Source organism: Podarcis raffonei, chromosome 7 (genome assembly GCF_027172205.1).
Source record: "Podarcis raffonei isolate rPodRaf1 chromosome 7, rPodRaf1.pri, whole genome shotgun sequence".
NCBI classification, from domain to species: Eukaryota; Metazoa; Chordata; class Lepidosauria; order Squamata; family Lacertidae; genus Podarcis; species Podarcis raffonei.
In genome coordinates, this window is record NC_070608.1 from 46,456,496 (window position 1) to 46,475,813 (window position 19,318).

The 19,318-nt window shown below is 38.6% G+C and overlaps 2 protein-coding genes across 2 annotated transcripts; both read left to right on the forward strand.

Annotated features, from left to right (window-relative positions):
• Positions 1-290: 290 nt before the first annotated feature.
• Positions 291-11,000, forward strand: CLUL1 (clusterin like 1). Its single transcript, XM_053396422.1, has 9 exons — positions 291-468; positions 1,601-1,708; positions 2,742-2,890; positions 4,735-4,902; positions 5,689-6,133; positions 7,055-7,192; positions 7,597-7,811; positions 9,162-9,350; positions 10,234-11,000. Exons 2-8 carry the CDS (start codon positions 1,606-1,608, stop codon positions 9,339-9,341), a joined length of 1,398 nt encoding a protein of 465 aa, XP_053252397.1. The 5' UTR covers positions 291-468; positions 1,601-1,605; the 3' UTR covers positions 9,342-9,350; positions 10,234-11,000.
• Positions 11,001-12,608: 1,608 nt separating this feature from the next.
• Positions 12,609-19,173, forward strand: TYMS (thymidylate synthetase). The gene is made up of 7 exons (XM_053396425.1): positions 12,609-12,904; positions 14,482-14,555; positions 14,790-14,964; positions 15,807-15,908; positions 16,392-16,567; positions 18,109-18,180; positions 18,740-19,173. The coding sequence occupies exons 1-7, from the start codon at positions 12,718-12,720 to the stop codon at positions 18,875-18,877; spliced, it is 924 nt and encodes a 307-aa protein (XP_053252400.1). The 5' UTR covers positions 12,609-12,717; the 3' UTR covers positions 18,878-19,173.
• Positions 19,174-19,318: the final 145 nt, after the last annotated feature.

A 19,318-nucleotide genomic window follows, 5' to 3' on the forward strand; every position in this document is an offset into this window, starting at 1 on the left:
CTTGTACTGTCGGGCTGTCCGAAAACAGAACAACATATAAAGCACACCATTAAATTGTTCCAGAGTTATAAGAAACAGGCCAGGTTAAAAATAGATGAATTATACATTTCAAAAGGCCTAAAAAGAAAGGCTGTTGCAATATTTTGGCTTTTATCTCTGGCTTTAAGAGGCAGGAAGCCATTGACAATTACATCTAGCTTGCTCTACCCAAGAAAACAGTAAATCCACTTTCCCACAGTTGTGTCTTATGCTCCCTCTAGTGTTTATTTTTGGATGTAAGCACAGGCAGGCTGGAGAGGAAAATCCTGGAGTCTAATCACATGTCCCATTAATAGGATTAAGTACCTTGTCATTAGATAAGTAGTACATGGCAAAATCTGTGACACTCATGGAAATTAGAACAGCATCCTGCCTTGGTCTTCCCTGAAGCTTGAAAGAGGTTTGCAAGAAGACGCATCAGAATTTGTGGTAAATATCACATCTTGTTGGTTCTATTACTAAACAGCATCTTTTCCCCCCACAAAATGTGCTGGCCACCTGCTATTGCTGGGCCTATAAATATAAAATCCATGACCTACATTTGTAGGTCTGAATTGTAACTGATTTTATTACTATTCGTTTGATATCACTACACCTTCTAAAAATAAATAAATAAAAACCTAGGTACAATTGCTTGAAAAGAAAAGGAGAAGAAACTAATACAAAACTTTATTTTTTTCCTTAGTAAAACAAGAGTTGTGTGGTATATATTAATAATATATTGCAAAAAGTAAAATATTTTACAAAATGTAAAAGGGAACATAAAGACTTGGGCAGGCATGATCCAGCCAAAGTCAAGCAGTTTAAATTCACCGTTGATATCAGTGGGAAAATTAAGCATGCGAATAAATTTCCTGACCTGGAATGAACGGGACTGAAAGGTGTTTTATTAGACTCCAGAGCATATAGTGGAGAAGGTGGGAGAAAAAATATATCAGTTTTTGTCATTAACTTCAATAGGAAGTTGATTACACGGGATACATTTTCATTGATACTGATACCCCACACATATTACATGTTCTGCATTATTTCAAATAACACAGAAAACAGCTTTAGGCCGTGGAAAAGCTAGTTATTTCCTGGAGAGTTAATGAATCCCGTTTTAACATGTATATTATTTGCAAAATCATCTCTGCTTAGCAAAATGGGAAACCTTTTGGTTTTAATTTTTACACTTCCTGAAGCAGCTAAAGAATGGAAAAGGTTTTTATTAAAAGTTAATATATATTATTTGGGGGGGGGTGAGAAGAGGAGACACTTTGATACAAAATGTCAGGTTTAGCATCATTTCAAACATTGCCACAATGTTGTTGCACTGTGTGTTTCCACTGTTATAAGATATTGTTACATACTAAAGCATTTTACTGCTGGCAGAAGCAGTCTTAAAACTGGGCCATTCTTTGAAGAATTTTTTTTTTTACAAAATGCTGGGGGGAAATATATATTATCACAGTAAGAAAATACTAAATGCATAATATTTCTAAATTAATCCTCCTAGCTGTCTGAGATGTATCTGAAAACCAACTCATTAACCTATTGTATTGTACTCATTCCTAAGCAGAAAACATGAAGCCTGTACTGTTCTTAATAACGTACTTATTATGTCTGAGGGGACATCAGTGTGCACCTACCGTGGAGGGAGACATAAATTTTGTGGAAAACCTGAAAGGTATGTACATGTTAAACTTCTGTGTTGGCCACTGTATTTCTGAACAGACAAGTGAATCAAGAAGCCTCACTTGAACCTGGGAACTTGCTACCTCTTTGCTAGGGGGACATTCTCAAGATCACTGAACACAGATTAGCTATCGCTTAACCCCATTTTACTGTCCTGCTGTAATAAATGTGAGCATTCTAGTCCATGCTGGTAATTGCAAATATAGCACCACAACATGTTAACCATTCTACATTAATTGACATGGACCACCAAGATATAGTCTTCTGTATATGGATTATAATATGATTAGTATGACTTCTAGATCAAATAAATAGGGCAATAATACTATTCTGTGCATATCGACTCAGAAGTAAACTCCACTTAATTCAATAGGACTGTCAATGTGAATTGCCTAGAGCCTAAATTAATGGGAAATCAGCAAAACTCTTGGTGGTCATAAGCCCTCTGTATGGAAATAGTTACCTCAGTTATCAATCTGATGGTTTCTGGGACTATTTTTATTGCAAAGCCTGATTTGAAAAGGACCAAGTCATTAAAAAAAATTGACAAGAGAATCTGCAGTAATATTTACATAGTCTGTTCAGTAACTAACTGTACAATAATTCTGTACAGTAACAAGATGGCCTGGCTGAATTGCTCATGAAATCTGTTGGCTTTTTGCCATTGGGAATAATGCCAAGATGCCTACATTATTTTGACAAAATGTGTTGACACTTGTATGAAATATAGTTTATATGAGCATTCTGTAACTTTATTTGAAAATTAAGGTTCAGTAAGTTAAAACATATGATTGCTGAAAAGCATAAACTGCATATGATTAACAGGACATTCTAGTCCAGATTATCTGTTTGTATATACATTGAAGACAGAAGCAGAAAGACCCATTATTATTATTATTATTATTATTATTATTATTATTATTATTCTAGGTAGCATGTGTTAATTGTAATTCGGCAGCTAGACCACAATTTAAGGGATTGTTCATTAAAATTATTACTAATAATAATATGGCATTTTCCCTCAGTTTTGTCTGAAGTTGGAGAGAAATATGTAGATGAAGAGGTAAAGAATGCACTGATTGGCATTAAACAGATGAAAATTATGATGGAAAGAAACGAAGTCAAGCACACTGATCTGATGAGAACTTTAAAGAAGAGCAGTGAAGAAAAAGAGGTGAATTTAGTCATCACAATTTTAGACCTGGAATGACTCAAATGTATGACGTAACTGTTTTCAATGCTGGGACAAAGGGTACACCCCCTTTTTGAATGCTGTTTTTGTTACTTAAACGGAGATGTGATAAAATGGGAATCTTTCTAAATCAGATCATTGAAGCTTGGAGAATAAGCACTCCAAGTCACAAAACATGGGCCTTTAAAGGAATGCAGCACTCTAGTGTTCAGAACGTTAGCTTGGACAACCTCCACATATAATAAGTTGCACATGAGTTGCTCAAAGAAATAAACATTTTAGCCATATGATAACTACATTTTTTGCTGCACGTGAGAGGAAAAAATGTTTTTCATGTGCCCAAACCATTGTAAGTCAGTGCTTGTTTATTAGGGTGGTTAGGAATGTTGAATACATGCAGCACTTTATTATTAAAAACAATATTGTTCAAAATTCCTCATGCCTTAATCCCTTTACAAGGAAGCATGCATGTTTTCTAGGAAATCCTCTCCAAACGATAATAAATTGCCAGGAGTCCCTAGTATCTATTTTGGAATAAAAACAACAGATGACTGCCATATGGTATGGAGCTGAGGTTTGCTTACCTGACTAACTGTTTGTACGGCTGTGGTTAAGAAGTAATCACTCTCTAGAATTGGAACACAACTATGCTAAGGGCACCCCTAGCAGGACCATGGAAATGGAGGGAAGGGGATTTCAGAGTCTTCAGGAAGACTAACAACAAGAACAACAAATGCCTTGGACTCAGGGAGTTAATGTGCCTTACCATGTTCATCTTCTGAGACACAAACAAGTCTCTACTGTCAGCTACACCCTTCTGCTATCAAATCCAGGAGGCACTGGACAGCTGTTCCTATAGTATCACTGCTCAAAGGAGCAGCTGAGGTTGTGATTTGCCCTTGGTGCCAGCTCTATCGAGAAGAGCTGTCAACCAGTGGTAGAACACATGCTTTATATGTTCCATGTTCATTCTCCAAGTAGAGGTGGGAAAGATTTCTGCCTGAAGACCTGTTGCCAATCAGGGTTGCAGATAACTCTAAGTTAAATGAACCAGTGAGCTGACTCATATGGCAGTTTCACGTGCTCATATGGCATGGTGGTGGTGGGGTTAATGGAGGGGGGATAAAAGGAGGGGAAATAGCCTTTCTTTTGCAGTGCCTCCCCACAGGTCATTGTGTTGCAAGATCCCACCTGATTTACCGTATTTCTCTGTGTATAAGACTAGGTTTCCCCCCTCAAAAATAATGTAAAAAATTAGGGCGCGTCTTATACACGGATAGTGTCTTCCCCCATTTTCTTAAATCTGAGTCCCCCAAAACAGGGGGAGTCTTATACATGGGGGCATCTTATAGACGGAAAAATACGGTATATGCTTATTAGGAAGGCACAAAGGAAGCTGCCTTATCCACAGTCAAACCAATAGTTCATCTTTCTCAATATTGTGGATGCTGACTGGCAAAGGCTCTCCAGGGTTTCAGGAATGAGGCTCTCCCACCCTGCCAAGCATTGAACCTGAGACCTTCTGCATACAAGGCAGATATTCTACCACTGAGCTATGGCCCTTCCCCATGATCTACGTAGTTGTTGACTGAAGCAGGAAAAAAATATGACTGGCACTATCCTTGAACACGGAAATGCAGAAATCTTAACTTGAGGATTATTAAGCACGAATATTTATTGTGCCCTAAAGTGAATTAGTGTTTCAGCATAGGACACAGCAATTCTGTAGAAATAATGTATAACTAAGGCCAGTTTTCAAAACGCTGATGTGTATTCTGATTTAAGTAACTTTGTGATCCATAAGTTATAACCGATTCCTTAATTAGGAAGCTCTAAGACTTATGAATGAGGTCAAAGAAAGACTGGAAGACGAAGAGCAAATATGCCAGGGGTCTCTGAAGAATTTATGGGACGAGTGCCAATCTTGTCTAGAAAGTAACTGCATGAGATTTTATACCACCTGCCGCCATGGCTTCTCCACATTTACAAGTAAGGTAAGAGGCATGTGAGGGGAAGCAGCATAACTGTATATAGTATGTATTCTGTTAAAAGCCAGGGCTGTGTGCATGGCATCCTCTTGAGAACCCACAGAGAAAAAAGGAGTAGAGTTGAAATCACAACTTTCTCCAGCTTTATTTTTATTTTATTCCGCATCTCAAAAGTCAGAGGTGGAGCTTTAGTGCATCACATAGCCCTTTGCTCTTTGTTTTGATCAGCAGAAGCAGATTAAAATATAAACAAGATGCATGCAAATTTTGCCTGGGTTTATAAATTATAGGAGCCACACAGCTTTCCTTGGTGTAGAATTTGAGTTACCTTTTGCAAAGTGTTGACCGGAGGGTTTGACAGTGCTGAAACAGCTCCTTCATCCCATAATCCTAAACAGGAGAGTAAAATTGGTTGGGTACAGTGGGATTTGCTTCCAAATAAACATAGGATAGCGCTGCATATCTCACAGGCTGCCACTTACCCTAAATTGGATCAGAATTTTCAGTAATGATACTCATTGTCCAAGTAAGACGCTTGATTTTCTGGTCCTTGGTTAATTTGAAAGATAATACTTGCTTTTGTGCATTTCATTTTAAGGTTAAATGAATACAGCTGCCATGACATATTAGAGTATGGCGTCTCAGCATAATTCAGTTAATATGGAAAATTTGCATTTCAAAAAGTTTGGGGTGTGTCCATGCATGTGCTTTCCAAACATTCCTTTGCACCAATTACCAAAGGATGAGAATTGGACAATTTGCTGACAGGAACTATTTTCTCTCCACACGCAGGTTGAAGATTTTTTCAAGAAATTGACTCCATTATCACTTCCTGTTTATGAGCTTCAAGAGCGAGATCTCCAGTTTAAGAAAAAACCTGAAGAAGAGGATGCCCAGCTGGCACAAATGGAACACTTGTTCAACCAGCTGTTATCTGACGTGGGCACAATCTTTGAAAAAAGCTTTGTTTTTTTCAAACGGATGCAAAAAGAATTTGATCAGTCTTTTCAAATGTATTTCATGTCTGATCCAGACTTGACGGAGCCCTACTTTTTGCCAGCTTTTTCTGAGGTAACTGTAAGAAACCCCATTCCCCCTAAGGACTGGGAGGCACCAGGCTTCCTCCAACTAGTTTTTGACTTCAGCAAAACTGTCCTGGAAGGTGTTGGTGAAGTGATTACTGAGGTATTTGAAGAATACCGAGAGACCGCAAGAGACATGGCAGAACAACTTAAAGGCAAGTTGTAAAACTCGCATTTTAATATCAGTAGCATTGAACCTTTACTGTAGCTTTTCGCATTTTTAGGAGCATATCGATTCAGGCTGGTGTAAATCACTGCAATGCTATTGTAATATGTTTTATAATGTTGTTGTTGTTGTTGTTGTTGTTTATTGCATTTACATTCCACCTTTTTCGCCAAGGGTCTCAAGGTGGTGTACATCATTCTTTCCCTCATTATTTAATCCCAACAGCTGCTGTATGAGGTAGATTAGGCTTCAAGTTTGTGACAGGCCCAAGATCATACAGTGATATTCATGGCCAAGTGGGGTTTGGATCCTGGTCTCCCAGGTCTTAGTCCAACACTCTAACCCATAGGTAGGCAAACTAAGGCCCGGGGGCCGGATCTGGCCTAATCGCCTTCTTAATCCGGCCCGCGGACGGTCCGGGAATCAGTGTGTTTTTACATGAGTAGAATATGTGCTTTTATTTAAATGTATCTCTGGGTTATTTGTGGGGCATAGGTATTCGTTCATACTTTTTTTTTCAAAATATAGTCCAGCCCCCCACAAGGTCTGAGGGACAGTGGACCGGCCCACAGCTGAAACAGGTTGCTGACCCCTGCTCTAACCACTACACCACACTGGCTATCCAAAAAGCAGCAATTGTATTCATTGGATTGATTTCCATTCCGGACAGGGGATGAACAAACTTGATTTCCCATCCACCTCATTTTAGGTTACTGACAGTTCCCTATGCAAACACCACCAGACTGCCACTGTCAGCCTCACAAATAGGTCTGCTGCTTTAAAGTTGGTTGTTTCATGTCTACTTTGATGTTTAAACCACTCAAGATCATATTTTACTTAATTAGATCTATGTTATCATTAATGTGGTGTACCATGTGTTTTGTTAACATCGTATGCATGTTTACTCTAGATTCTGATGGAAGTGGAATGTTCTCTAAGAACATGGCAGACCATGAGAGAACTCCGTGCAATAAGCTGCGTCAGAATTCATCGGGATGCCCTCAATTTCATGAGAGATGCCAAAAATGTCAGGATCATTTTATGCGAGGTAAATAATGGCCCTGTTCATCACCAACGATACTACTGTCAATTTCTGTTTTGCAAAATAGTCATAACTATGAAATGGTTTTGAGAAGCCACAAAAACTGAGTCAAATGATTCAGTAAAACATTCCTAAGGACAAAATATATTGTAGTAAGTGTTTTTACTTGCTATAGTAAAACTAGGGTTAATAACAACTACATACATGTCCAAAACTACATACTGATAAGCCCACAACAGAATCCAGCTGCATAGACATTGTTCTGCCACTTAAGACTTTTTATAACAATTCTGAGAATAGGTACTTCTATAGATTGATAAGCAATTACACTTTTTAAAAATATATGAATTTTTAAGAATGTTTCTTAAATTTCTTAAGGACGTTTTCTATATTTTGTTTGATTCCTATAGTTTGCCCCGATGTTCCTGAACTACATACAAAGTATGATGATGCCTCTAAGCTGGTGAACATCTCTGGTGAGCAATACCAACAGATTCTCCAGATGGTCAAACGTCACACAGAAGACACAGCCTACCTGTTGAATAAAATGAAAGAAAGATTTGGCTGGGTGTCCGAACTTTCCAACATGACTATTGGACCAGAAAACATTTTCAATATAGTAAAGGTAAATGCCACCCATTAAAATGCCACTGCACAATGATCTCTCTGTTCTGTTTCACTGATATTTATTGCTTCAGTACTGCCTAGGGAAAATGTGTGTGTGTTATTTTTGTTCTTTAAAATACTAAGCTCTTGCGGAGGTAGATTTTAAGTATACTTGATAATCCCTTGATGATCTGAAACTCCAGAGCTTAGACACTAGCCTACTCTAAATCCTTTTAGTGTGATGATGGTTAACTGACCTGTATCACCATCTGACAGCAATGAAATGGCACAAACTGGTTTGAATTTCTGTAAATTACTTTTCAAGAAGAGAGTTTTGCTAGCGTCTGACAGGCATCTTCTTTAGATCAATATAACAAAAACATAGCTCAGGGCAAAGGGAATGTTATAATCCTTCAGGCACATAGGGTACAAGTCATGCAGTGCCTCCTGTAATTTTCCAAAATATGTTTCTAAAAAAAATAAAATTCCAAGCTCTCGTTTGCACTGAAAATTATAAATGAAAGATAAATTATGCTATATTGCATATAATTTATATAGTACCCCAGTGTGACTTAAGAAGGGGGAAAAACAGTTGTTGGGAAGTTTGTTTTGTAATCCATGGATGAGGAATTGGCGTCACCAAGACCAGGGGTCTAGGATGTATTGCTTCTGGTTGTGCCCATCTGAGAGCTCAGTGCAGAACCAGCATATGCTGGAGGGGTCAGGAGGTGCAACTGCTGTAGTCTCTGGAAATTCATATTTCTCTCTCCAGGACTCCTGGCTGCTTCAGTACCAATTTGGAGAATCTGTACCTTAACTGGGCTCTGAGAACAGACAAATTTCAGCTGCTAAAAATTGTTTAACGCTGCATTCTACTGTTTATATTGATGCATTTTAATTATGGTAATACGGGTATTTATATACTGCTTAATAATAACATAATTGTATAGTATACTTTATTTTACTCTTTTATTTTTGCAAGCCCCCCCCCCCCGAGAACATATGTTGATGGGTGCCTCCATGAATATGGCAAATGAAATAGAGAAAAGAAATAACTGAAATGTGGACAATATATTATCAAATATCACTGAAACTATGCCCCAAATTGCTATCTTTTTTCTGGGCCTCTGCATCCCTAATAGCTACCATCAAACTGTTAGAAATGTATTTCCCATCATCAAAATAATGATGATGATGATGATAATAAACAAAACCAAATCAAACAATACAATTTTAGATTGTATTTGATTAATAACCTAATTTAAGAGCGGCACTTTATTATTGCTCCCCTTCAAACTGAGAAGTTTAAAAAATGATGGTGTGTCTTGAGGTACCATATTCTCACATATGTCGCTTGGTTCTCCTTCAGGTGTCATCAAGTGTCAAAGGAGGTGAAGCTGCCAGTCCAAATGAAACTGTCGTAGATGTGAATATTTTGACTTCACCTACTTTTACTGTCAAGGTTCCCCAAGATCTGGACACTGAGAGTTCAGAATTCATTGAATATGTAGCAGGGAAGGCTTTACAGCTTTACAAAAAGAATTTCTAGGCAAGGCAAGTTGATTGTCTTTACATTTTAAAAAAACAACAATGGTTAAATTGTAATTTGTAAATGTTGTTTTATAGACAGGCTTTCGTTACTGAGAATGGGTGGTTGAAAGCAATCATTTACCACAGGTGCACTTGTTGTGGCAAAAGTTTCCTTAACACTTGACAGGATGAGATGACTAAGCAAGTCCAGCATTAGGGAACACACTGGTGATTTGGTCATCTGAATGGCTTCTACGCCAGAGTACAGCCCCTCTTTATGTTCCACCCACTGCTTTTTTAGTTACCAGTGGATATACACTCACACAATGGATTCTCTATTTGTGTGCTTTTGTGTGTGTGTGTGTGTGTGTGTGTGTGTGTGTTTGTGTGTGTGTGAGAGAGAGAGAGGGGGGGGGCAGACAAAATGAGTTTAGCAGCATGGGACTAGTGGATCCTGCCTGTGTGAGTAGACTCCATTACAGGATGGTATGGCATAATAAATAAAAATAAATAGCTCATTCTCAAGCCTGAACCTCAGGAAGATGGTGACAAAACCAAAGGTTGTTAGATTTTCTAAGTCCAAAGGCCTGATGTTTTCCTAACTAATGTAAAAGTCCTGCACTGCTGCTGAGGAGTGAAGAGATTCATTGGTGCAGTGGCATACATTATATCCTTACAACTTTGGGAAGTTTTCAATGTTGGATGTTTTATTGTGTTTTTAATATTCTATTGGGAGCCACCTGGAGTGGCTGGGGAAACCTAGCCAGATAGGTGGGGTATAAATAAATTATTATTATTATTATTATTATTATTATTATTAACATTTAATGATATTTTTTTAAGGTTTGTTATGAAACTTTATTCGTTGTTAAATAATACTATTTATTTTTGTTTTTTATCTCCCTAGAGAGGAGGAAGTGAACAGTGATTCCTACTTTGAATCCAGCATATTCTCCTTTAGCAAAGTACACCAAAAGTCATCATACAGAAAAAACCTGCAGATGATAAAATGTTTAATAAATGTGTTGAATATCAGTATGAATGTAACTCTTATGATTTCTCTCTGCATTCAGTTGTTGAGAGCAAATCTAAAGAGATATAGCTGGTGAATACTGAAAATGTTTCTCCTTAGCATTTGGATTATGTGTCCAAAGAGAGGGGTAAGAAATACATGCATAGATTTCAGTTGTATCCTTTCCAGTAATGTAGATGTTGGCAGAGGTATTTTCAAAGTATACTAAAGTCCTGAGTATGTAGTTCCACTTATTAATGATTTAGATCAGTTTTGCATGTGTGCTCTGGTTAAGGAACCGGCTCTATTTGCTCCCCACACTATATCATAATGGCACGTATCCAAAGCATGGTATCAAGTCTTTACATTGTAATGGCAATGAAAGAATAGGCTGTTGTCCTTCTCTACTTGACAGGGTTCACTGTGTAGAGGGTGAAATCACAGAGAGCAAACCTGAAGTGCACATACAAAGCCATCTTTAATAGTGTATGAATATTCATCTTTTTCATTCATTTTAAAAATATACTTATTCTTTATATTCTTACTTCCCAAATAAACAAAAAATGCATCAACCTCTTATTTGTAGTTTGAATAATTTTATAATTAGAATCAATTCACTCATTGTGGGACCAAGTTATATTTTATGAGGACAATCAAAATGCCACAAATTAACTGTGCAACTTTTGACTTCTCCAGAACTCTTTATTAGGCTGGTCTAATAAACGTATTGTTCTATGAGGGATTTTGGAAATTTTCTTATAGACCAGCAAAGATCCTTTTTCTGTATTTTGTTTTCATGGCCAAATCCAGGCAATTTCCTATTAAAGGAAGAGCAAGTGACTTTATGCAAAATTAATATTGTATTCTTTGTGATATTCAAATAGTTGGACATGGCTGGAACAAGATTTTGAGTTTTACTCAGCAATGCATCTTATCTGACCGTTCATACATTGTAAGAATGCAGGTGCAGTCAATTTTGCACTTGCGTTTTAAGAACGTAACATGGGAAATCAGCTATACTCCATACTGTTATCCAACGTAATCTATAGGTATATTTCCTGATATTAGAATATTCCCGATTTCAAAAACCGATTAAGAATCACCATCGTTCATATAAGCTTGAATTTATATTTTTTTTAATAAATTTTTATTAACATTTTACAAAACAACAGATTCATCATTTCAAAATGTATCCTTTCCATAGATAAGGTTCATATAAAAAGCAAAAACAGCATAAAAACAAAAATATATAGCAGAAAAAAGAAAGAAAAAGAAAAAAAAAGAAAAATGAAAAACCCTTTTTCTTAAATTTCTAAAGTTCCATACCCCTCTGTCTTGACCTCCTCACATCCCCCTTTTTTGTGTTCCTCTTTATTCCAATCCAATTCAGCAAATTCAAAACCTTATTTAATACTTAATTTTACATTCTTCTAATTATTATGTCCCGATTTTCCATTTTTTTTAATCCATATCTCCTCTTATATACTGTGACATAATAATGTTCTGTTCATAACCCCCTATCCTTTTTAGCATTCTTCTTTTAATTCACCTTTAACCAAGTCACACAAACCCTGTTACCTTCACTTCCCACATCATATTAGCACTCCAAGATTTTACAATATTTCTGTAAATAGTCCTTAAACTTTTTCCAGTCCTGTTCAATCAAATCTTCTCCCTGATCGCGGATTCTGCCAGTCATTTCAGCCATCTCCATGTAGTCGATCACTTGCGTCTGCCATTCCTCCACGGTGGGTAAATCTTGTGTCTTCCAGTACTTGGCAAGAAGTATTCTTGCTGCTGTTGTTGCGTACATAAAGAATGTTCTATCTTTCTTTGGCACCCATTGGCCAACTATATAAGCTTGAATTTATAAAGTGTGGAAGAGAAAAACCAGTTATATCCACACTACACATTTAAACCGTACTTATACCACTTTAACAGTCATGGCTTCCACCAAATAATCCCTAAAATTGTAGTTTACTAAAGTTGTTAAATTATTAAGAGACCCCTCACAGCGCTCCAAAGGAGAGGACCCCAAAATCCAGCCTAATGAGGACTGAGCATGCTCGTTGTAGGGAAACCCCCGCCGCCCAAAGGGTACTGCAACTTTAATAGTTGTCCCCGCTCAGAAGACCGACCGACTGCGCGGGCGGCGAGAAGAAAACGCATCTCCCTTCAACAAGAGCCGCGGAGGATATAGGAAACGTGACAGCCAATAGCAAAGCGGGATCTGCAGCGATGCCCGCCTCCACATCTCTCTTATTGGCTCGGAGGGGAAATGGGTGGGTGAGCGCGCCAATTCCGAAGTTGCGCCTCTTCAGAAGCGGGAGGCCCTTGTCGTCGCGCTGGGTTTTCCCGCCCGCTTCCTCGTCGTCTCTTCGCTATGCCCGCTGTGGTGGCCGAGACCGAAGGCCCTCGCGAGGAGTCCTCCGGCGCGGCAGCGCCTCACGGGGAGCTCCAGTACCTGAGGCAAGTGGAGCAGATCCTGCGCTTCGGGCACAGGAAGGAGGACCGCACGGGCACCGGCACCCTCTCCGTCTTCGGGCTGCAGGCGCGCTACAGCCTCCGAGGTGAGCCTCTCCTCACTCGGCGCCGGCTCTTTTCTTTCCCCCTCAGCAGAAGGAAACGAGGAGACGCTGCTCCTTCCTTTGAGGGGATAATGGTGCCTCTCGGTCCTGTGGAGACGCTCTTCGATACCTAGCAATCCGCAAGCGTAGTGGGACTGATGACACCATGAAAATAAAGCCCTAAACCTCTTTAAAATGTTCGTTCGTGGGGTTTCTTTCCTTGTTTGAGGAAGGAATGGACGCCGCCCTGTTTTCACTTCCTCCCAGCAGCAGCAGCAGAGGAAGGACGCAGCGTTTCCCCGCCAAAAACCGGATTATTAACGGCAGAGCGCATTTTGAGTGTGTTTGTTTATGTGCGCGCGATTATTTCCCTCCCAGCTCCCGACTCCCCGATTCCAGGATTATTGGCACAAGCCAAAAGTTAAATGTCAGAATCGTACCATTTCTCTCATCTTGCGGCCTTCGGCTCCCTCCCATAAAATATTTGAGCCCCCAAAGTTGATGGGCGTGCACCACGCTATGTGGGCTTACCTGCTACCCTCCACCGCCCATATTTTATTTAAGTTGGCACCCCTGTCATAGACAGTCTGGAGCAATCCAGACCCAGGACTGCTTCTTTTGATCCAGGGTGCTGTAGAGGAAAGGCGGGTCAAACTGGGAAGTTGGCCCATCTAGGAGAAGGAAAGCTCTGGTGCTAAACCTCTGCTGCCTTGCTTGATATCTTGGGGAGAAGAAAAGGCTAAGGCCTACACAAATCTGGAGTGGAGTCCCTAAGATGGCTGGATGGCACCTTGTATGCCTCCTTTCTGGCAACTCCTGCAGCCAAGCTGGTGCCAAATGTATTGCTCTGCTTTCCTTTGGACCACATCAGTGAGGTCGAGAGGGGGCTCTTTTCTGGACAGCCCTGGATCTCTATACAACACTTGCGCCCCTGGGAGGTCACTTTGGCAATCTGATGCTTCCTGAAAGGGTGTTTTAACAGGTGCATATGATTCGGTGGACCTCCCTCTGGTGGCAGCAAATCCAGAAACAGGATAGGCTGTGAATCCACCAGATTTTGCTGCTCTGATGTTACCACCGTAATAGATCTGGATATGACATAGTAAATTGTCTCACTGGAGTCCATTGGGCAGAAGGTAAAGGTTAAAGGAGAACAAATAAAACCATAATCCACCTTCTTCCCTTGCTGCAGCAAAACAATTGGCCTTTAGATGTAACAGTTGGTCTACCATAGATTCTTCTTTTCTCTGCTCCTTCCTACAAATAGAATTGCTCTGTCCATATTTAATATATTTGGTAGGTAATGTTTCATTCCTCTTAAATGTGTACAGTGGTACCTCGGATTACAGACACTTCAGGTTACAGACTCCGCTAACCCAGAAATAGTACCTCAGGTTAAGAACTTTGCTTCAGGATGAGAACAGAAATCGCGCGGCGGTGGAGAGGCAGCAGCGGGAGGCCCCATTAGCTAAAGTGGTGCCCTCCGAAACGAATTAAGTACTTAACCTGAGGTACCACTGTACTGATGAATTACAGATGTTCTCGTTATCTGCTCTAACTTTCTTAAAATTTATTTTCAGATAATTTTCCATTGCTAACAACTAAAAGGGTTTTCTGGAAGGGAGTACTTGAAGAACTACTTTGGTTTATCAAGGTATGGTATATAATTGGTCTGTACTAGTATGCAGCAATATTCTATGTATTACTTTTAGCTCAGAACTAGTAGATAGATTTAAATTTTTACTGTGTGCTAGGTTTGACAAGGTATGGTGGTCCTTTTTGTGTGTGTTCAAGTCTTCTATATCACCCTTGCTATCTTTGTTCCTGTAGTGTTAAAAAAATGTTCTTAATTAACATTAATAAATATTTCTTTTTTTACCCCCCACAGGGTTCTACAAATGCAAAAGAACTTTCTGCAAAAGGTGTTAAGATCTGGGATGCCAATGGTTCTCGTGAATTCTTAGACAAACAGGGATTCTTTTCTAGGGAGGAAGGAGACTTGGGCCCAGTTTATGGCTTCCAGTGGAGACATTTTGGAGCTGAGTACAAAGATATGCATACAGGTAATGACACATTCCATTGGTTTCCTATATTTAGGTATCCTCCGTACTGAGGACAGGATTAACTGCTTAATTGAAAATCCAGTATTCTAGGTACTGAAGAGATTATGGTAAAATAGTGCATTCATGCCTTAAATAGAACACATTTCCCTCTCTATGGTACATCTCCCCCCACCCTCAGTACAGCTGCACTGGGAAAGAATTAATGTTCCTAAAAGATGCCTTTCTGTTCATTTGCCCATTTCACATATTATTGTGGAGATTCTTGGGTAAATAAAGAGTACACAAAAGTATATAGTACCTTAGCAGAAAGGTACTAGACATGGCTGCAGAGGGCATGCATATAAATACTATCACAATCACTTCCTTCTCACAGACTCCCACCTTTCTTATGTTAAAGATGTGGTGGGGGTAAAAGCGTGTCAAAAATAGTTCTTCATCATTCAAGCCATTCCCATCAATAATAGTAAACGGCACACATAAGTTCATTTGGAAATATGCACTGAGGGAACACAGTAAGGAAAAAGTTAGCATAAAAGTAGTGTGAAGTCATAGACTGAAGGGGCAGTATTACTGTAGGTTCTGTGTTTCACGAGCAAGGAAAAAGCAGTAGTACCAGAAAAAGCACTGATGGATTCAACCTTGCTGTGCATTCAGAACCTTTGTGTTTCTTCGTAGAGGAAAATTATTTCACTATTAAGTAGTTTTGTAAATTTTAGTGGGGTAGTATGAAAATAAATGATATGAATTGCCTCCTAAGAATGAGCCTGACAATTGACAGTTTCACAGATAATTAAAAATTTATCAGTTGTCACATTGTCATACTTTTCCTTCCATATTTTCAGATTACACAGGGCAAGGAGTAGATCAGCTGCAGCAAGTAATTGATACAATCAGAAACAATCCAGATAACAGAAGAATAATCATGTGTGCATGGAATCCTAAAGGTATGGTTATGGAATTAATTATGTAATGTCATTGTACCTTGTAGTTGTGCATGATAATCCTGTTCTCAAAAACGGTGGAATAGCTTTCATATGTTGTTTGTAAACTGACTTCTTGTTGGCTTTTGTATGCCTTGTGGTTATGATCAAAGTAAAATATATTTTAAATGTATTTTTAAATTATAAAATACACTCCGCTTTTCTTTATAAAATAATCAACAAACTACTGTGTTCACCTGGGAAAAGGGATTGTTCTCAAGCTGCCACTACAATACTCTACACAAATGTATTAAGAACTGGCCAGTTCTTTAGAATTTAGTTTTAACATTCTTTTTCCATTTTTGTCATTTTCTAACAATGACACACCGTTGCTATGTTGGGAAATGGTAATTGCTAGTTTACAAAACAAAGCCAATAAGATCATACTGTGGGTGGAATTTTGCCATTGGACATATTGTAATTTTTGCTGTGTTGTTTGCTTCTCAGATATATCCTCAATGGCCTTGCCTCCATGTCATGCTCTATGCCAGTTCTATGTTTTAAATGGTGAACTCTCTTGTCAGCTGTATCAGCGTTCTGGAGATATGGGATTAGGAGTACCTTTCAACATTGCCAGTTACTCATTGCTCACTTCAATGGTTGCCCATGTTACAGGCTTGAAGGTATTTTTAATGCTTTTATCTATTGCCATTTTCAAAATAAAAAATAAATAAACTAGAAAGAATGTAGTAGTATATGAAGACTTTGTTAAATGGAGGGTATATAAATGAAAAACTTGAAAATGTGTACATGGTGTTGAACATCAGAACAAGTTTCATATTTCTTTGACAGTGCAATTGTATACACTTCTCAGAAGTATGCCCTCTTAAGTTCAGTGTCACTTGACTCCCTGTTAAGTGTGTGTAGGATCTCAGCCTTCATTATTTGGATGGCCTCTTACTATAACTAGTGAAGAGTCAAAAGTAGCGTGATGGCGTAATTTGTAGAAAAAGAATTCTGTCAGTGGTTCTATCAGGTCAAGCATTTTATAGTCCAATGTGCTTGTTTGTATCTTCCACTGGCTGCCATAATTTGAGAATCGGAAGACTGTTGTGATGTTGCCAAAATGTCCTGAAAGTTAATACAGCTGCTGTTCTAATATTTCTGTTTATAAAAGATTGTTATTAGGAACTTGGGAAATGTTTATAGCAAAGTTAAACATCTCATCACTATAAGCACAATGGATCAAGGTACAGATGTTCAAACTCCATTTCCTGTGCCCGTTGTGAGAAGCACTTGAATTTTCCATGGCTGTAATTCTGCTCTTTGTGATCATACAGCACAGGGTGCAGAGCAACTCCCAGGTTCTGATAATTCTCCAAAAGCTATTTCTGTGTATCTCCAAAAGCTATTTCTGTGTACAGCAGGGCAAATCAGTGCCAGACTAGCCTGCCTGTATCTTCCTGGCATGCTGTGCTGGCTTTTGTTCAGGTCCTTAAGTGCAACCTGTTCTTTCTTCAAGTGGGAAAAACTTGTGGGGTTCTGCTCCATCTTGCTGGGAGAGTGCTGCTCACATGTAGGATTTCTGTTAGTTGGCCCCAGCGGATTAAGCTCAAGACAGAAGAGTTATGCAGAGAATGGATGTTGTCATATGGACTTGTAGGAACCATTAAGCACCTTAGTCTCTGTAAACACAGCATACAGGACTGCACCATATGTGGGCGGCTGCTTCTTGAGCCAGTAGAACAATTTATCCCACAGAAAGTCATTAATGTTAACAATTTATAGCTGCTACTCTAATGAGGCAGATATCCACTAGAAAATTATGAACGACAGATTTTATCTAGAGTGTGCAAACATTTCTCCTTCATGTGCTTGTGATAGCAGACCAAGGTTATTGTACACATTTATTGTAATGTATTAACTTGCATTCAAACCAGTTCAGAATAAGGAATATAACATCTGATTTTGTGTGTATTAAATGGCTTGTTGAGGAATCTGGTTAGAGCAATATTGCTTAAGAAATATATCAGCATGTACAGGGTGGCCCAAAAGTAGCTATACTATTAATTATTTTTTTCCTTTACTGATATTGTGAATGATGAGAACTAGAGTCAAGAACAAAGAATGTGGATTTTAAAGCAGTATACCTACTTCTGGGCCACCCTGTATATTCTTGTTCATTCTATTTCTAATATTAAGGCTGTGTTTCTTTTTTATATAGCCTGGCGAGTTTATACATACACTAGGAGACGCTCATATTTACCTGAATCATATCGAACCTTTGAAAATCCAGGTAAATATCCAAAATAGTTTGGCAAATAGCCAGCCTTACTACTCACACTGTGTATTTCCTTCCATTGCTATATATATTGAAATAGTTCAGTCTTGGAGTTAAAGGAATGATGGAACGTATTACTCATAGTGCTTGTCATTTGCTTAATAATATAAGAGCTGCCGAACATGACCAATACATTATGGGCTTTGAGTGGGTTGAACACAGCTTACTAAAAGGTGAAAGGCTGTGCAGTTTATTGGACTGTTCACATTTCTGCAAGTGCTGGAGACAAAACAGGCACAATCTGGCCAAAATGTTTCCCAGCATTGACTAATTGAGCTTATATTGGAGCATTTGTGGGTAGATATAGCAGCAGCAGAGCAACTACTGGTCATTATGTGTGCAGTTAATACTCCTAAACAAGTATAATGTTTAATTATACAAGTATTAACATGAGATGATTTAAAACAAATGCCATTGTGAAATTTGTTGCTAAAGTGAATACCCCTTGCATAATTAGTCAATTTTATATGAATGCCATCCCTCTGAAGTAACCAACTCTACTTTAAAATTTCAGCTTCAGAGGCAACCAAGACCTTTTCCAAAACTCAAAATTCTTCGCAATGTTGAAAACATCAATGACTTCAATGCGGATGACTTTGAACTAGAAGGTTATGATCCTCATCCAGCTATTAAAATGGAAATGGCTGTCTAGGTGACTTGTAGCAGCGTTTACTTGTCTTAAGGTCCAATTTGCAGTAGTGCCCTTAGAAGAACCATATTTTGACTTTCTAAATATTAGAAAATACTAAAGATATTTCATGATAAATTATCATGGTTTTCTTATGGAGTTTGAAGTACACACTGTATCCAATGAAATACTTCCCCCCCCAGAGGATACTTTTTCAGCTTCACTTGCTGTGAGAGGTTAACTTTCTAGGTTGTATAATAGAAAAGCACTTTCTACAATTTCTGAACTATGCAATAAAATATACATATATTTCTTTAGTACATATGTGTTATGTGCATCACCTGTATTCTATTACCATAATTTACATAGGTTTCAAGTTTACCTGACTAGGTAGTAAAAGGGAAGGGGAAGCTGTGTAAAATATGGAACAATTAGATAAGTAGTTGGCAACTGAATAATAATAAT

Bases quoted from the DNA above. Each gene is read 5' to 3' on its own strand.
- TYMS (XM_053396425.1), top strand. From the start codon at position 12,718: ATGCCCGCTGTGGTGGCCGAGACCGAAGGCCCTCGCGAGGAGTCCTCC. The intron at 16,568-18,108 runs GTATTTTTAATG...TTTTTTATATAG, and splicing joins CCCATGTTACAGGCTTGAAG to CCTGGCGAGTTTATACATAC. The intron at 18,181-18,739 runs GTAAATATCCAA...TTAAAATTTCAG, and splicing joins TCGAACCTTTGAAAATCCAG to CTTCAGAGGCAACCAAGACC.
- CLUL1 (XM_053396422.1), top strand. From the start codon at position 1,606: ATGAAGCCTGTACTGTTCTTAATAACGTACTTATTATGTCTGAGGGGA. The intron at 2,891-4,734 runs GTGAATTTAGTC...TTCCTTAATTAG, and splicing joins AGAGCAGTGAAGAAAAAGAG to GAAGCTCTAAGACTTATGAA. The intron at 7,193-7,596 runs GTAAATAATGGC...TGATTCCTATAG, and splicing joins TCAGGATCATTTTATGCGAG to TTTGCCCCGATGTTCCTGAA.